We start from the raw sequence: 18,759 nt of genomic DNA, 5'->3' as shown, positions 1-18,759 counted from the left end.
AGTAAGAGAGTGAATGAAATATGAATCATCTTCCATACTTAGTTAATCTTAGAGGTCTTATTCAGGAAGATTATACATAGGTTTCTTACTGGGCTCTTTGAAGACATTTGTGGTAAATTTAAGTATTCTGTGCTGTTAGTTAATTGTTAGCCAGGACTGGTGGCTATAAATAAATTTTACGGGACCACAGGAAACTCGGTATTTTAGTGGTGTGTTTGTAAGGTCCTGAAATACAGGGTGGGGTGGAGAGAATCTTTATAAATAGCTATTTCTAGGATTTGTAGTTACTGCTCAATGCAGCTATAACCTAAAGAGTTTATTTTCAAACTCTAACTCTTCCAGTGCTTTATTACACAATTGTAGTAAGCTGTATAATTGTTAGGCTCTTTTCCACTGAGCTTATCCTGTGCTCAAATATGCCTTTGGAACTGCTACAGAGGGCATCTCTCTCCGCACGAGAACGGACAGCAACCTCTTCAAACTCTCGAGGCTTAGAGCAAAGACCAGGGTGCTTACAAAGAATCTAAGGGCGTTCCTTTTTGCTGATGATGCAGCTATTGCTGCTCATGCTCAGCAGGAACTGCAGTCACTCATAACTCGCTTTGCGGATGCATGTATGGAATTTGGCCTCACAATCAGCTTAAAGAAGACCCAGGTGATGGGCCAAAACGTGGGTAACGAGCCATCTATCAACATGCTAGACTACGAACTGGAAGTCGTCCATGAGTTCGTGTACCTAGGCTTGATGATCTCGGACAACTTGTCACTTGATAGCGAGATCAACAAGCACATTGGAAAAGCTGCCACAACGTTCTCCAGGCTGACAAAGAGAGTATGGGCTAACAATAAGCTCACTGTACGCACCAAGGTGCAGGTCTACACAGCCTGTGTTTTGAGCACATTGCTGTACGCCAGCGAAACATGGACTGTGCGCTCAAAATAAGATCAGCAGCTCAACACATGCCACATGCGCTGCCTTAGGCGCATACTTGGTATCTCATGGCAGGACAAGGTCCCCAATAGCGCAGTGCTTGAGAAGGCAGGCACCGCCTCCATGTTCACCCTTCTCAAAAAGAGGCGTATGCGCTGGCTGGGCCATGTCTCATGCATGACGGATGGCCGAATACTGAAGGACCTCCTCTTCAGTGAACTGGCGTCTGGAAAGAGGCCGAAAGGGCGACCTAAATTGCGCTACAAGGACACATGCAAGTGTGACCTCCGCGCGCTCTCTATCAGTGTGAACACCTGCCATTCGCTCGCCTCAGACAGGCATACCTGGAAACGGAGTGAAGGAAGCTCTTGTTATGTATGAAGCTGCCTTGGTGAAGGAAGCGGAAGACAGGAGAGCCCTCGGGAAGATCCATGCCCATGATACCAGAGCGACATCTGCCTACTGCTGCTCACAGTGTGGAAAGGACTGCCACTCCCGCATTGGATTGCATAGCCACAGAAGACGCTGCTCGAATCAGTCCAGTTGGGGCGCAAACCCATGATCCCTCAGGATCGAAGGGTGCCTACTACTATCCTGTGCTCAAATCTATTTAGTTATAAGGGTTCATTCTTGTTTTATTAATTTAGGGTTCTTTTTGTGGTAAATTAGGTTGAGAATAATTGAAGTTCTGAAAGCCATCTTTTCAGAAGTGATCAGTATCGTATAACAAAGAATTTAAACCCCTTAACAAGGGTGACCATCCGTCCTGTATTGGGCAGGATGGCCCTGTATTTGGGACACCAAAAAGGCATCCTTGACTCTTTTTATTCCATTTTTTTAAAAAAAAGGGACTCATTCCCCCCTCCCACACCTCGGGGAAGCAGGGGGAGCTCCGGCAGCTGCCAGGTCCCCGGGTCTTGGAGAAGCCATCCCTCCCCCACAATCTTTCCCTGTCCCTACCCTTAAATATAACACATTATATATTTTCAAGAGTGCCTCTCCACTGATCCTTTGTAATCTAAACTTAAATGTTATTCCACTTTCCATCTTTTGAAGTTGTCTTTTATTCATGGAATATTGAGGATTTTTAAATGGGAAATTTTCAGTAGCCTTCCTCTAAATGTAGGAAATCTGTGTACATAGGTGTTTGTCTGGACAAACAAGTTTGTTTCTCGTATAGTCACTTAATATACCCATTTCCCCCCTTAAAAGTAGTGCCAAATTATTTCCAATAGAGACATAAATTTTGTCTGTAGTAGTGCCTTATTTCTTCGAGTGATGGGTGTACTGCTGTGATCTACTCATGTCTGATTTGGTTGCTATAGAAGAGATAGGGTCATATGTGACTATCGTTTTGTTCTTTCATGTCTCTTGGCTGTGAAAGCATTTACTAAGGAATTCAAGCGCAAAGAAAAAGTTAGGGATTTGGAGAGCTTTCAAAAAATCTCCCATTTGGAGCTCCTGTGTAAATATTTGTTGCCAGGCAGAAAACATGATGTGACAGTTGTGTTGGACTAGGGATGCAGTAACTTATGTCAGAAATTATGCTATTAATGCAAATCCTCTGTCAGCATAATGTACTAAAAATAACTGTTTAAAAGATTGTTTTAATCCTTTGAGTTTGACAGTCTTTCATAGTTTAACTTTCAAACAGTAACTTTTTGAACAAATACTTAGGAAAATGTTTAGAGGAACAATGTTGAGGTGGGGGGGGAATGTTGGGTTTACATTTAACTTTACTAAATTTTGATAAAAAGTCTCTAATGCTCCTGCTTTTTGATTAAAGGTTTACAGCTCGACCGTTAGTGGAGACCATATTTGAAAGGGGAATGGCCACATGTTTTGCATATGGGCAAACAGGCAGTGGAAAAACCCATGTAAGTAATTCTTGTAAGCTCAATCAGACCATTTATCAACATTGCTTTTTCTTTATCAAAATTTTCCTCTTAATTTGCTCAGTTATTAAATAATCAACCTGTAGAAGAGCTCTGTGTGGCTTGAAAGCTTGTCCTGCTCATCAATAACATATTGTCCAACAAAAAGATGTTGAATAACCCAAAGTGCATATCTGATAATTAATATGTTCTTCTGTTTATGTTTAGACTATGGGTGGTGATTTTTCAGGAAAGAACCAAGACTGTTCTAAAGGAATTTATGCACTTGCAGGTGAGTAATCATATGGTGCATTTAATTTTCTTGCCAGTTGCTAGAGATTACTAGATTTTTCTACTTTCTGTTGTACCCTTTAATTTTAAGTTCTAGAAATATTTTGCGTTACGCTAGAGGGGAAGCAAAAAATACCTTTCAAGCTTGTAAACTTTATTTACCTCAATATGTGTATCCATGTAATTAAGAGAGCTTTAGGATTATCAGTGGCTGAGGAATTGAGCCTTCTCGGAGAAGTTTTAGTTTTAGCTCCAAAAGGAATACTTAAGTCAAATACACTAACTTTTGAAAAGAAGGCCATAGGAGTGTTTGGCCATTCCTCCCTCTCAACCTCCAAGGGAGACTGTTATTTTCTAACCGTCATGCATGTAGAGTGGTAATCTGTAAAAGGGGAAATTAACTGTGTCCTGATCTCAGACTCTCTGCATGCAGCAGTATTTTGTCATTGTGGGTTAAGTTCTCAAGAGTTGATGATACACCCAAATAGCATAAGGGACTCTGGCTGGGCAGAGCACTAAAGGATTCAGCATCCTTTCTCTGGCAGAAGTTAGACCAACACAGGCCTCAAGGTCTAAGGTGGGGATGATCAAAGTGCATAACTAGATTTCTGTATATTTGAACATTTATTCACAGCTCGAGATGTCTTTTTAATGCTAAAGAAGCCAAACTATAAGAAGTTAGAACTTCAAGTATATGCAACATTTTTTGAGATTTACAGTGGGAAGGTAAGTGCAAGTTCTTGATTTGAGAAAAACCTTTCCAGAGACCACTTGAGGGTTGTGATTAGAAAATACAAGGATTTCTCGCTTGATTTTTATGTGAGCATGTTTCTCATCACTTGTTTGGCTGAAATATTATGAATTTTATGATTATTTAGAATTAAGTGTCTCCTAAAGACCTCTTGTTATCAATTTTTTTTAAGGTTTTTGACTTGTTGAACAGGAAGACAAAATTAAGGGTGCTGGAGGATGGTAAACAGCAGGTCCAAGTGGTGGGATTGCAGGAACGGGAGGTTAAATGTGTTGAAGATGTACTCAAGCTTATTGAAATAGGCAACAGCTGCAGGTATCGGTTTTAAATTAATTTCAATGTAAGTTATAGTTAGTCAGTACACTTTACTGTATAAGAATTTGTGTTTGTCCTTATCTTTTCACACAGTACCATTCAGTTATATTTTTTTACGTTAATTAACTACAGTGTAGAGTTGTCCACATGTTGGATAAAGGTTGGTTATCTACATCTGCAAAGAGGAGTAGAGATAAATATTCTGTGCGTTGTGAGCTGTATGTATTTATGTAACCAGCTTACGGTCTTAATGTCACCTTGTTAATGCTCTGGAATGCTGCTGTATTTTTAGTATTTAAAAGCCAGCATGTATTTGTTATGTGACAGGGATTCTTAACTGTAAAATGTGTATTTGAAGTAGTCTTTTTTCCATGATTTATAACTCTCCGTAGATCAAAATGTTCTGACTTGGATTATCTGTGTTTAAGGGCTTGGGAGGGAATACTGGTTTTTGTCTCTCGTGCTCTCTCCTTCTCTCTTCCCTTTTTCCCTGGTAGAGGAGATGGAGCAATATACTTCATTGTACTATATTTATGCTGTTGTTGTTGAGTTGTATTTTGTATTATAATAACAATTTTCTCTGCCTTGGAGAGCTAACTTACACAATGCTTCAATATGTGTGGTCTTTCATGTGCACTAAATAGTATTTTCTCACCAACTTCCCTGCTTTTTTTTTTTTTTTTTTTTTTTTTAAGAACATCTGGCCAGACATCTGCAAATGCACACTCATCTCGGAGCCATGCAGTGTTTCAGATTATCCTCAGAAGGAAAGGGAAACTACATGGTAAATTTTCTCTGATTGATTTGGCTGGAAATGAAAGAGGAGCAGATACTTCTAGTGCGGATAGGCAAACACGACTGGAAGGTGCTGAAATTAACAAGAGCCTTTTAGCACTCAAGGTAAATAGAAGTAATTTAATTCTTTGTGCAGGTGGCAATCTTATTCATATAACAAAACCAAATATCCAGTAAGATGACTGTTGGTAGGGCTTGTCTATTAAATTGATATGACATTTAAAATAATTTATTAATGTTTCCCTAACTGCTTAAGAGGAAATACTTGGACAGTATTTCTACTTGATAATTATTGTCTAACAAGCATCATGGGGAGGATGGGTTCAGGTTGCTGGGCTTCCCCTAGGCCAAATGAACTCTTTTGGAGGCCTGGGGTGGAGGGGCAAATATGAGGGTTTCAGTGTGCAGGGGAGGGCTGCTGGGGAGCAGGATGGGGTGTGGTATCTGAGGGTGCAGAGGGGTGCTTACCGTTCACAGATTCCAGGGCACAAGTGGCTCCATTCCCCCTGCTGCTCCCTGGCACTATCTCTGCTGCTCCCCATTGGCCTCTACTGTCCATGGGATGAAAAGCTTGCAGATGCTTCCCTGCACCGCTGTTCCTCCAGCTGGGAGAAGAGGGAATGATAGTGTGTATATAGCGCTTCTGCCCTGGCCAGGCAGAGCCTGTGGGCTTGATCTTGTCCCAGCTTTCTTATCTCTGGCCCGGAGGCTTGAGGTTCCCCCTTCCTGCAGTGGTAAGTTGGTGCTAGTGCTCCAGTCTCACAGTGGGTGGGTGGGGTGGCTTCCAGGTTGGAGCACTAGCCTGGACTCCCTGGTGTGTGTGTGTGTGTGTGTGTGTGTGTGTGTGTGTGTGTGTGTGTGTGTGTGTGTGTGTGTGTGTGTGTGTGTGTGTGTGTGTGTGTGTGTGTGTGTGTGTTTGGGGGGTTGGGTAACGGGAGAGCGTTAAGGGCGAGTTGAGCCCTGAGCCGCATGGGTCACTTCCAGATGAGCCCATGGGCCATAGGTTCCCCATCTCTGGTCGGGGACATGGTTTTTCATATCTGTGAATTTGGTAGGGCCCTAAAATTATTTAACTAGTGACATTTAGGGCCTGGATCCATAAATGGATTTCATGCATGTGTCTAACATTTGGATGGCCTTCGATGTTGTCAAAACTTTTGCTCATTTGCTACCTAGCCCTTCGTGCGCCTGAATTCTCTAGTCACCTAGGTTTCTGCTAGTTCAATCCAATGCCTAACTTAATGTGGCTGGTCATGTGCTGACTGCCTAGATCCTACTGCTAACAAACTGGTTGTACCCTAGTTCATACACAGATCCTGCTGGGATACACAAAACTAGGTGTTTTCTTGCCTGTTTTGTCTTTGGAACCCAATCTGGTAAACAGAGTGTGTGTGAGTGACAGTGAATGTGTGTGACTGAAACACAGAGGTCCCAATGAGGTTGTTCCCCTCTTAGGATGAACCAGGCTGTTTCAAAGGCCAGCTGAAGAAAGAGGACTGATTTGTTTTCCATTACTTAAAATAGACTTTTTCCCTGCATGGGAAGCCTTTGTTCTTCAACCTCCATCCTCTTGGGGAAAAAAACAAGTTCAAGATGGATTTCAGTACCAGGTGGCATAGTCACATGTTTTTCTAGAACCAACCACAGTTTGGGTGTAAAGGTTATTCACAGGTCATGGACTTGATCACAGAGCCTTTCAGGTTCGAGGGCATCAGTTATGGCCCTCATTAGCACATTTATACTTATAAACAGATGCATGCTTCATACTTCTAACTTCATCTACAAGATGAATGGTACCCATGTCACGTTAACTTAGTTTCAATCAGCACTGTATTAATGTGAACTCGGTCTTTTACTTATAAACAGCTTAGCCTTCTGGGTATCATCTGTTATTAGCTCTCCTTCCCTACTAAGTGGTGGACCTGCGCTTTTAGGAGCAAGACAAAGACCAAGTATCTGTATTTATAGAATCTTACTTAAATAATTTATAAAATTATGTTTATTACTAATTAAATAGTTAATTAAAAACCCTAAAGCCCAACAAATGCACTTTTTCTGTGAACCAGTTGGTGTTTCTCTAATGGCTCTAAGTGAAAGTAGAATGTTGTCACTTTCTTGCATGCTTTTCTGAATGTCGTCTGCAAGATAGTTCATGCCAGCAAGGTTTGCAAGGGCTAGCAAGGGTCTGCAACCTGCAGCTCCAGACCTGCATGCAACTCTTTAAGAACTTATTTGTGGCTCCTGATGCTATAAGAATAAATTTAAAAAAAGGAAAAAAACTTCCTGTCCTCCTGATTATTTTCAATAAACAATGAACATCTAAAAACCCCAAAATGATTGACTCATACCTAAATAGTGAATCATATGTGATCTCGAAAAGTTGGATAACTCGCCCTAGAATCTTCTAGAGAGAGAGAAGGTTCGAAAGTGAAAGTCAGGAAGACAGTGGTACGTGCATACACACACGCACGCGCACGCACGCGCACACACACACACACAGTGTGAGGAAATAGAATATGTGAAAATTTTGTAAGTAAATATGTAAGCAAATTTTGCAGTAAATATGTATCTTATTACAGATCGTTGTGTGCATGCTGTTCTTAAGATAGGGGCTACAGAAAGTATGGTTTGATGTTACTTATTAAGGACCATCTTGTATTCACGTGTATTGCATCTCTTGAAATATTGAGTTTTTTATTGAATTGGAAAAAATTACTCTTCTTGGCCATGTCTACATGTGCCCCAAACTTCGAAATGGCCACGCAAATGGCCATTTTGAAGTTTACTAATGAAATGCTGAAATGCATATTCAGCGCTTCATCAGCATGCGGGCGGCCGCCGCACTTCAAAATTGATGCGCCTCGCCGCCGCGTGGCTCGTCCAGACGGGGCTCCTTTTCGAAAGGGCCCTGCCTACTTCGAAGTCCCCTTATTCCCATCAGCTCATGGGAATAAGGGGACTTCGAAGTAGGCAGGGTCCTTTCGAAAAGGAGCCCCGTCTGGACGAGCCGCGCGGCGGCGAGGCGCATCAATTTTGAAGTGCGGCGGCCGCCCGCATGCTGATGAAGCGCTGAATATGCATTTCAGCGCTTCATTAGTAAACTTCAAAATGGCCATTTGCGTGGCCATTTCGAAGTTTGGGGCACGTGTAGACGTAGCCCTTGCTAGTTTGGTTGTCGACCCCTGGACTAGAGTATTGCAGATCTCACTTCCGTGGTCCACACTGCAGGGCTGTGCAGATGAGCCTTTAGTTTTGTGTCATCCCTGTGAAGGAGGGAGGTAGAATTATCTCTATTTTTAATGAGAAATACTGCAGTATGGAGACTGGCTTACATTCTTAGATGTCTGTTAATTTTGGGTGCTTCACCACATGGCTAATTGTTTACTTATTTTTTACAAAGGTGATGGGCATCTGTAGCCCCTTTAGTGATGTAGGCCCATATGCTATGTCCAAAGTGGTGGACAAAGTTAGTGGCAGAGCCAAGAATAGAACCTAGAACTCAGGATTCATAGTTCTGACATTTCCTTGCTAGACCTCACTTCCTTAACAAAGTACAGATATGCGCTTGTTTTGCAATGCCTGTCTGTAGTGTTGTCCCTGTGAGCTTGAAGACTTAAGATTTGTTTGCCCCGATCTGGAGATTTAATTTCCAGCTGAGGTTTGCATAGATATGCTAGTTTGATCAAGCAAGTGTACGAAAAATAGCAGCATAGTAGCAGCAGCCTGGGTGGTAAAATGAGCTAGCCATGGAAGTACCTAAGATCACAGGTGGAATTGTTCTCAAAGCAGTTGGCCTGTCACTCTGTGCAGGCTAAAAAATTATAGCTCCAGCTTTGAGTGTAGACATACCCTTAGTATCAGTTCTGAACTTGAATTGTTACATTCATTGAAGGTGGACTCGTAACATTAAATTAATGTTAGTTTAAAGCAGGGTTTCCCAAACTTTATATAGTTGGGACCTGTTTGTTTTTTTTTTCAGTACTCTTTTTGTGGCCCAAAAATATAAATGCATATAGAAAAATAATGAAAAATGAATAAATTTTCACTATTATTTATTCACAATAATAATAGTATGTGGTGATAATTTGTATATTTTTCTAAGGACCAGTATTTTTTAACCAAGGACCAGTACTGGGCCATGGACCACACTTTGGGAAATGCTGGTTTAAAGTGTAGCAACATAGCCAGTGGTTATATTTTCTGTATGTGGATTACATTTGTATTGAAATATTATTTTTGCCTTGATTATGAGAAGAATTATAAACTTACTTGTTCTTTCAGGAGTGCATTAGAGCCTTAGGCCGAAATAAACCTCATACTCCATTCAGAGCAAGCAAACTTACTCAGGTGCTAAGAGATTCATTCATAGGAGAAAACTCCCGTACCTGTATGGTAAGTATTTATTAGATTGTGATAGATTTATAAAGAGAACAGGAACTTGCCTATTCATAATCTTATGGCTAGACTTGGTAACTTGCTACTGAGAGATATTGAACTTGATTGTATCCAGTATATGGCATGACATCTAGAGATCATCTTTCAACAGGAAAATCCTCCTTCTCTTCTTTCTCCGAGCCTGATACCTTCATTGTGTATGTGTTTGGCAGTAGTATCATGAACCTTGGAAAAGACTGTTCAAGGTGTGGGTGGGGAGATAATGCATGAGAATCCCTGACCAGATAAAGCTGGTAGCTGAAGGATAGTCTGCTTGGAGGCAAAAGGATCTAAAGAAATTAATGTAGGAGAATTAAAGAAGGGGATAGAGACATATCAGTGTGCAATATTACTCAGCATACATTCTGAAAAGCAGAAGTTATGCTGCCAGATGGCAGAGGGTTCTGATTAGGAGAACCAAAGATTCTCTTTAACTTTAATTGACTTAGCAAAATTACATTTTTCTTTGCATTATTGTTCATGTCCAGGCCCAGAGTGGTGTGTGTGTGCCAGTGGTTGATTGGCTGTCGAGGAGACAGTAAGCGCAATAAGGTCACGAGCTGCCTTGAAAGTTTCAGGAGTTGAAGGGGAATCTGTGTCCCCCACCTGGCTACCTCTTGACAAGGATCCGAGGGAGGTGGAGCTCGATGGCTCTTCCACCAGAGCACCAAACGGGACAACTGGAGTTTCTGAAGCCAGCACTGGGGGGCAGTGTGGAGGACATCCCCAGTATGGAAGAAACAGGAGGCACGCTCAGTTTGGCCTGGGGGCAATGTTCTGGTGCCGAAGGACTTGGTACCAGAGTGGCAGGTTTAGGGTAAACATAGTGTGGTTGGGGGACCTTTGAAATATCTCCCCTGACTATAGTTGAGCAGCCTTTATCAGCTTTCCTCTTCTAGTAAGCAGCTGAATGGGACCTGCACTGTGGTGTCTAGAAGAATGTTGGTGCTGAGACAACTTGCTCTTCAGTGCTGAGATCTCCCATACTGATACTGATGCACTGTGCACTGAATGCATCTGTGCTGACTCTGGTTGCAGTTGCAATGTGGCCTCCATGAGGAGAAGGAGCCGCAATGGTCTCTTTCTCTCTTCCTCCTCAGTTTATCCTTTGTATAGATTTTATACCTGTCAGTTTAGTGCAACTCTTCAAAACACTTTAAACAGGGTTTGTGTGAATTTCTTTTGGGCTTAGGCTTTAAACAAGAGGCACATGGCTCGAAGTCATGGGTCCAAGGCACCAAGGTGTGAGGATGGAGAACTTCTGCAGAGAACAGCTAACTTAAAGAACAAGGAACTGTCAACTATTTAGAACTATTTACAACTCATTATTTAAGTGAAAAGGGAGATAATGGGCAAAAGTTATTATTCTAGAGAGAGCAATGATTGTCACTGGTGGCAAGAAGGAACTGAGCAGGGGAGGGGTTGGCAATGGTATGGTGCCACTCCAAGGGGCTCTGCAGCCAACTGATGGATACTGCTGAGGGGAAGAATCCTCCAACAGTGCATATGGGGCATATACACCACTCTGGGAAAGGACATGAGCAACACATCTCAGAGAAAAAAAGTTATGGAAAGTATGTAACTGTCATTTGTGGTGTTCCAGAACAGTTCTCTCTCCATAACTTCTGGAGCCATTTGTTAAATTTACAAGTAGAAATGTGGTGCTCTACTCTCCCTCAACTAATTTCACCCAGAATCAGAGCTGTTTTTTTCTGGCTTTTGCATTATCACGACTAATAAAGATTCTGCAAGCTTGTCATGCATGCTGTGTTTGTTTTCCATAAGCAGAAATTGACTCTACAGTTAGATTGTTTAGCATGTTTTACTGCTAGTGCACAAACCTCAATAAACCGAATTCTCTTTGCCATAGCTGCATTAGATCTGCTGTGGTAACAGCATTGGTGAAAACTTTGTTTAAATCAGCAGAGTAAACAATTGTGAATCTGACTACATGCAGGAATTAAAACTGTTGAATCAGACTACAGTTTTGAGCAAAATCATACCATTCTTTAAAGCATTGCATAGGTATGCGTATGTTCCTGATCTCCCAGGTTGAATTTGCTTAATTTTATAATTTTGTGACATCTGTGAGAAGAACATACTTTTTTTTTGTGTGTGTTAAGAATGCTGCAGTGGTCTTATGGCACTTTGATCAGTTCTTTGTGATTTAGTTATAATGGAGAAAAGTAATGTTTTTTATTTCTAAACTATGTACACTGTAAAATGAGCCTCTGTGGGATGTGTGGAAGTCTGATGTCATGATTGTTTTGTTTCCTATCCACATAATTACAGTACTCCCATAATTAGGAAATCATATATTTTTTTCAAGGACTTAAGCATGAGAAAATTCAGAATAAAATTTCATTGTTAACCTAAAGACGAGATGTTGCGTTTTGGGGGTTTTTATGTGTAAGTTTAATCAAATATTTTTGGCTTTTGCTTTTTTTAAGACATTGAAATATGTTTTATATCAGTTATTTTTATATGCTATTTTTACATTCATATTAATTTGTAAATTATTTTTTAAAACTTGGTATGATTCATTTGTGGAAGAGTTTGTAGAAACAAGGTTTATAAGCAGTTTGAAAGTTACTCATTTTTAACAAAGCAGAGAAGTATGACAATTCCAGATATGTACAAATTACACCACTTGTGAAGTAACATAATAGCAAATAAAGTTCAAGATGGTTGGTACAGACCAAATATCTGTTCATCATCTCCACCAGCTGTAACCAGCCTTTCCTACCCTGGAAACCATCTTTGTTTCTTCTGACCACGCTTACTTCCCAGCCATTGATAGGTAATGAGTTTGATCATGTCACTGGTGACACGCAGATCACATTTCACATGCTTTTGGACATCATAATGTACTGTGCTCTACTGAAAGTGCAAAACTGAAACTGATTCAGAGAATCTAGAAAAAGGGCTGTTGGTCTTGAGAAACTACATTTGATATAATTTTGCTTCTTACCCCATTCTAAAGGATATTACAAACCAGGCAACCCTTCTACTAATACTGCCCATACTGCTACTTTTAAAAATGTACAGTTTTGATCATAGTGTATTCTGTGTAAAGCCCTAGTGTATGAAAAACAAGAATGTGCAATGCAATGACTACATTTATTTGTAAAGCCCTACCAAATTTACTGTCAGTTTTGGCCAGTTTCAAAGTCCTAGGATTTTGGGGCAGGGCCCTGCAAAGTTATTGTAGGGGGGTTGTAGTATTACTACCCTTGCTTCTGTGCTGCCTTCAGAGCTGCATGGCTGGGAAGTGGCAGCTATTGGGGGGGCACCCAGTTTGTAAAGCAGCAGTAAAGAAGCATGGCATGGCATTGCTGCTTTTTCTTCCGTGCTGCTGGTGAGGTGCTGCTTTCAGATCTGAGTACCTGGCCAGCAGCTACTGCTCTTCAGTCACCCAACTCTTGAGCAGAAAAGTAAGGGTGGCAATACTGTGATTTCCTCCTTCCCCTGACCCCTTTTTTGGGATTGAACCCCCACTTTCAGGAAATACTGGTCTTCCACATGGCCTGTATTGTACAGGATAAAAGTATGGAGAAGACCTGATTTTTCACAGTCTGATGTGTTTTTTCACAGCTGTGAAATTGGTAGGACTCTATTTATTTGACTGTATAATAGTATGGTTGTGTATGTGTCCTTGTCTATTTTTTAAAATGTTTGTAAACTGCTAGAGCAACCTTGTGATTTCTTTGCATGCACACACAAGTCAGGAACTTCTAAGTTATGGTTCTCATAACAACCACAACTCTGAACATTTAAGTTTGTGCGCAAAGGTAACATCTTATGCAGTATGAAAGCGACAGATAACTCAGATATTTGTCAGCTAATGCAGACATACTTTTGATTGATTGGCTGAGACATAAGCCTTCAAGTGCTGTTTGCAAAATAGCAAATACTTTAAAAGAAAATGAGACTATTTTATTGGTCATGTAAAATACTTTTACCAACATTTTACTTGTTTAGAAATTATCCTGTCTGTGGCCAGTGAGAGAATCTCTTTCTGTCAGGGGATTCATTTACAAGAGAAATACATCTGTTTCAAATGTTCTTATTTGCCATTAGCATTCAAAATATCTAAAATATGTGCACAACCCAGATTAGCAAAGATGAACTTCTATTTTAAGAAACATCTTGCCATTCATGTGAATTCATGACTGTCTAGTTCTTGGCATGTGTTAGTGCATTATACCCACCAGTTCATTTTCTGTTGCACAATTCAGCTGTTGGGGGGCTGCTTTTTGAGCCCAAAAAGCTCTTTATGAGTAATTCATGGATTGCTTCATTCAGATTATCCTTTTATAGCTTATTAGGTGTTCTGTTATAATTTTTAGTGTTAAGATTTAGTGGACCTAGTGTTTAAATTGTTCTCTGCTGTATGTAGGCAATCAGAATGTGATCCAGGAGCTTCAAGAATTGAAAAAGAGATGTTCAATGTGGACAATTATGAGCGGGACCTGTTTCGCTATAAAGAATGCCACAGATGTAAGATCTGCTTAAAGATGTGGTCTTGAGCTATCAGAGCTCAGGAGGAGAAGTTGCAATCATACCTTGCGACCCTCTGAGAAGCAGAACTCTGGTTGCTGGCACAGTACTTCTAGTTATCATACAGTACTTGAGTATTTGGAAGTTGGAAACATCCAACAAAATCTTCAGCTTCAAAGGAGCATCAGCATAGCTCCAGATTTTTAGTAAGGGCACCCTCTTTGAGTTTGTAAATATTGTATTATTGCTAATCTAAGTGGTATATGAAAGGATGTTTCTGTATAGACGTAAGCATACATTATTATAATAATGTTATGAGTTGTAGAATATAGAAGAACACTGGAATGAAAAGCGATTTTTTTTCCCCGGGGGTTTGACTGTTGTAGAAGCTGTACTGATTCTACCAAGCTGATTGGGCTCCTGAAGTAACAAAGGTTGACTAAGTCACAATGAGATTTGCCTCTGGGATATGTACAGATTAGGATTTAAAGGTGCAATTTTAGCATGTGTTAAGTGTGCTGATGTGTTTGAAAAGACTATTGTATATAAGGCTTACTACCTTTAACATGTATTGGAGGGCTAGCCGTGTTAGTCTGGATCTGTAACAGCAACAAAGTGTCCTGTGGCACCTTATAGACTAACAGAAAAGTTTTGAGCATGAGCTTTGGTGAGCACAGACTCACTCCATCAGATGAGTCTGTGCTCACGAAAGCTCACGCTCAAAACTTTTCTGTTGTCCTGTGGCACCTTATAGACTACCAGAAAAGTTTTGAGCATGAGCTTTCGTGAGCACAGACTCATCTGATGGAGTGAGTCTGTGCTCACCAAAGCTCATGCTCAAAACTTTTCTGTTAGTCTATAAGGTGCCACAGGACCCTTCGTTGCTGTTGCCTTTAACGTGTATTAAATTCTATTCAAGTTAAAGCCATGTCTGTAATTTAACTAGTTAATGTGTGTTAAAGGAGCATGCCGCCACTGTGATAGACTTTTTAAATGTGTGTATTAGCACAAGATCATGGTTGTGGAGCCAGGAGTTCCACTAAAACTTGATACATATTAACTACAAATGATAAGAACTAAATATATGAATTTCCTGAAATAAGATGTATTGGGTAATGAATCAAAAAAACAGATGTACCCCCAGATTTTCACCGATAATTTAAATTAAAAAAAAAATCTGCTACAAAAATCTCACATTTTACTTTATTTAAAAAAAAAAAAAACAGAATGGAGGTAATTTTTTGGGGGAAAAATCACCTACTTCTTCTTAAAAAATTCTTAAAGCAACATTGATACTTAAATCTTTTCAATTTACTGACATTTGGTATATTTATAGTTCCTTTATATCACAAAAATATCACGTGAAGGCAAATTAACAATATATGAAGTACAAAACGTTAGTTGCTGTGGGAATATTGGAATTGATTGACCTCTGTGTTTTAAAATCTTAAAGGGCAAATGACTATCTTAATGGATGACTATCCCCATATTTATAAAAGAAGGGAAGCAGAACATTGACTGTAAATTCAAATGAATACAAAGGTGCATTTAGTCTTCTTCAAGTGATTGCTTGTGTCCATTCCAAGTTGGGTGTGTGCTGGCGCATGCCCAGTCTCTGGAAGCTTTTTGCCCAAGCCAGTAGCCATAGGATTGATGTGGCGCCCCCTGGAGTGGCACCAATATGGCAACCAATCTGTGCCCCTCCACTCCTCGGCTCAGGTTTTTTCTCGCGGCACTGCCGGTCATTGGAGCTCTTGCTTTCTCTGCTTAAATCATTAGCTAGTAGCCTATTGTAGTGTAAATAGTTCTTGAAGGAAGTTTAAACAGTTTTAGAGTTTTAGTACCTGATAGTTAGTCTTAGTGTTTTAACTAATAGCTGCGGTGAGGTTTTCCGTCCCCCCTCAGAGCCTTGGTGCTCAGGAATGCCTGGCTCCCCAGGCATTAAGACTTGTTCAAAATGCGGCAAATGTATGCCCGAACATGACCCCCATTCAGCCTGTTTGATTTGCTTGGGGGAAGGATGCTTGTGTGATTACTGTTCAATTTGTGAGGCCTTTAAGCCAGAACTTTGAAAGATAGGGCCTTTTGCCTTAAAGTCATCTTAATGGAGGTGACTCATAAGCCTCAAGAGTGTCCGGCAGGAATGGAGAGTGGAGCCTCCTCTGTGCAAAGCACACCAGTGCTGTCAACCACGGTGCTGCCTAAGGACTCCCGGCACCGAGAGCAGGTGCAGGCACTGTTGCCTTCTTGGAGCCATAGGAGTCAGTTGCCCGTGCTGAAGAAGAGGAAGAGGCATGAGAAGCGTTGCTCACCTAAGTCAAAGCAGGACGGCCTCAAGTGCAAAGCTGCGGTGTGCACTGCAGAGGGGCAGGAGGCACGTACATTGAAGCCGGTGCAGAGCAGGAGCCTGCAGGTGCTGGACTTGCCCTCAAAGCTGGAGGTGTTTCGAGTGGTACAAGGACTTCTTCAGATGACAGTGCTGGGTCCTTCTCCATCTATAGAGGACAGGCGCTGTAGCATGGAAAAGGAGCGATCAGTACTTAGGGACGTGACACTGGTGCCAGCCTACGCACTCATGTTGACGCCGGCACTGACACCATATTCAGTGCTGAGTGCTCTGGTGCCAAACCAGCAGACTGTGGACCAGTTTCAGGTGCCCTGTACTTCGGCACTGGTACCATCCTTGGTGCACATGACACTGGCACCAACTCCAATGGCCCCATTATGGTCATCTGCCTCTGCATCAGCATCAGAGTTGGACTCCTTCTACTCTAGCTCCAGATGGAGCGGAAGCTTAAGGTCGTACCATAGCTGTCGCAGGCACTGTAGTTGTCGTGTAGACAGTACAGGTTGGCCGCCGGCTTCACAGATGACGCAGCAGTGGTCCTTCTGGACGCCCTGGGCATTTCACGAGGTGCAGGGCCAGGCCATTGGAGTGCCTTTAACAGTGCTGGGTGCCTGCCAATCCTGCGCTCAGCACTGTCGGCCTCACTGGGCACCCCACCACTGAAACAAAGACAGGAAGTGGTGGTCATCGTGGATCCACCTGCGTCTACCTCATCAACATCAACCTTGACACCATCGTCAGCGCCATTGCAGCGGGTCTGGACCCCTTCAGTGCAGGTGCCACCCGTGATTGTACCTCCGGTGCTGATTGGGGCAGGCACCAGCACCGACTCAAGCACAGGGAGTGGTAATGGTGCCGTTTGTGCCACATATTGTGGGGTTTTCTGGTCAGCCGGTGCCCATGCTGGCTCCGACTATGGTATTCCCCCCACACCGGGTCCCCCATATTTTCTGTGGGGGGGGGGCCAAGTGCAAGAGCAGATCACTACTACCCTTCCTCTCGAAATGGAGGCTCAATGGCTATCATCATCTTCCTCCCTGGATGAGGTGCTGGCAGACACATCAGCCTCACCTGTATTGGAAGATGGCAGGGCATTTCAACGGCTCCTTAGGACAGTGGCCCAAAACTTGGGGGTGCAAATGGACAAGGTCTGGGATGAAATGGACCCTGTCAGACATTTTGTTGTCTGCAGGCCCCCCCCCCGCCCAGGGTGGCATTGCCCATAATCAAATTAATTGCCACTATGGTGAAAATGGTTTGGCTGGCCCCTGCTTTCGCCTTTCCTACAGCCTGTAGGAATGAGAGGCAGTACTTTGTCCCATCCCAGGGCAATGAACATTTGTTTATGCACTCGCCACCTGACTCCCTGGTAGTGGATGCTGCTAACCATAGAGAGTGCCAAGGGTTCCAGGGCCCATTCCTGAAAAATAGAGGAGCTGAACGCTTGGAACTCTGTGGTAGGAAGGGTCTATTCAACGGGAGGGTTGCATTAAGAATTGCTAGCCAGCAGGTATGCTTATAATACAGCCTGTCTAGACTCTCTGAGAAGGGACCACCCGAAGCCAAGCAGGACTTCACAGCTGTGGTGGTGGAGAATAAACTGATTTCAGGGGTGGCCCCATGGGCAGCATTGGATGCTGCAGATGCTGCCACGAGGGTTACGGCCTCCAGAGTGGCAATGCACAAGGGGTCTTGATTGCAGGTTTCCAGCCTGCCTCATGAGGTCCAGCAGGCGATTCAGGACTTCTGCTTCGATGGCCCTACCCTATTTTCAGATAAGACAGATAAATGACTGAATAGTCTGAAAGACTCTAGGGCCACCCTCTGCTCCTGGGGCCTGCATACACCTGCCAGCCAACACAGGCATTTTAACCCCTGACCTCAGCAAAGACAGTTTCCTCAGCCACAAAGGGACAGCAGTAGAATGCAGAACAGGATGGGCAGGTGCAGTTCAGGCCAATACCCTCAGGGCCACCAAAAGGGCCCACAGGTCCCCAAGCCTCAGTTTTGATGGCACGGTCGGGAGTGTCAGATTGATATCACCCACTCCATCATCCCCACAGTTTTTGGTCTGCCTATCCCCCTTTACCATATGTGGTGCAGCATCACCACAGACCGGTGGGTCCGGCATAGAGTAGAGAGGAGATATGCCAGTCAGTTCTCTTCGTTCCCTTTTTCCCAACATCTGTCCCTGTCCCTTTTCAGGGACCCCTCTGTTACGGCAGGAATTGCAATCCCTCCTGGATTCTGGGCCATAGAAGAAGTTCCTCCCAGGTTCAGGGGACAAGGGTTTTATACCTGGTATTTCTTAATTCTGAAACCAAAGCAGGGCTTGAGACCCGTTCTGGGCCTAAGGGTCTTAATAAGTTCGTAAAAAAGATAAAATTTTGTATGATATCCCTGGGTCTCATACTCTCGATCCTGGAGCAGAGAGGATTGGTTCACAGCTCTTGTCTTACAGGATGCATATTTCCGTATTTTACTCTACCCTCCTTGCAGGAGGTTTTCAGGTTCATGGCAG

The 18,759-nt window shown here is 42.5% G+C and overlaps 1 protein-coding gene across 4 annotated transcripts in view; it reads left to right on the top strand.

The window, feature by feature from the left end:
- Window positions 1-18,759, top strand: part of KIF2A (kinesin family member 2A) — a 90,210-nt gene that overhangs the window by 45,826 nt on the left and 25,625 nt on the right. For all 4 annotated transcript variants that reach the window (XM_074995533.1, XM_074995531.1, XM_074995535.1 and 1 more), the window contains 6 exons: window positions 2,718-2,808; window positions 3,034-3,097; window positions 3,731-3,822; window positions 4,020-4,162; window positions 4,858-5,062; window positions 9,239-9,349. In XM_074995533.1, coding sequence (XP_074851634.1) covers window positions 2,718-2,808; window positions 3,034-3,097; window positions 3,731-3,822; window positions 4,020-4,162; window positions 4,858-5,062; window positions 9,239-9,349 — 706 coding nt within the window. The remainder of the gene's footprint in view (window positions 1-2,717; window positions 2,809-3,033; window positions 3,098-3,730; window positions 3,823-4,019; window positions 4,163-4,857; window positions 5,063-9,238; window positions 9,350-18,759) is intronic.

The sequence above is a fragment of the Carettochelys insculpta genome, chromosome 5 (genome assembly GCF_033958435.1).
Source record: "Carettochelys insculpta isolate YL-2023 chromosome 5, ASM3395843v1, whole genome shotgun sequence".
NCBI classification, from domain to species: domain Eukaryota; kingdom Metazoa; phylum Chordata; order Testudines; family Carettochelyidae; genus Carettochelys; species Carettochelys insculpta.
Note: the sequence above shows the minus strand (reverse complement) of the source record. Positions and strands in the feature narration are given on the sequence as shown.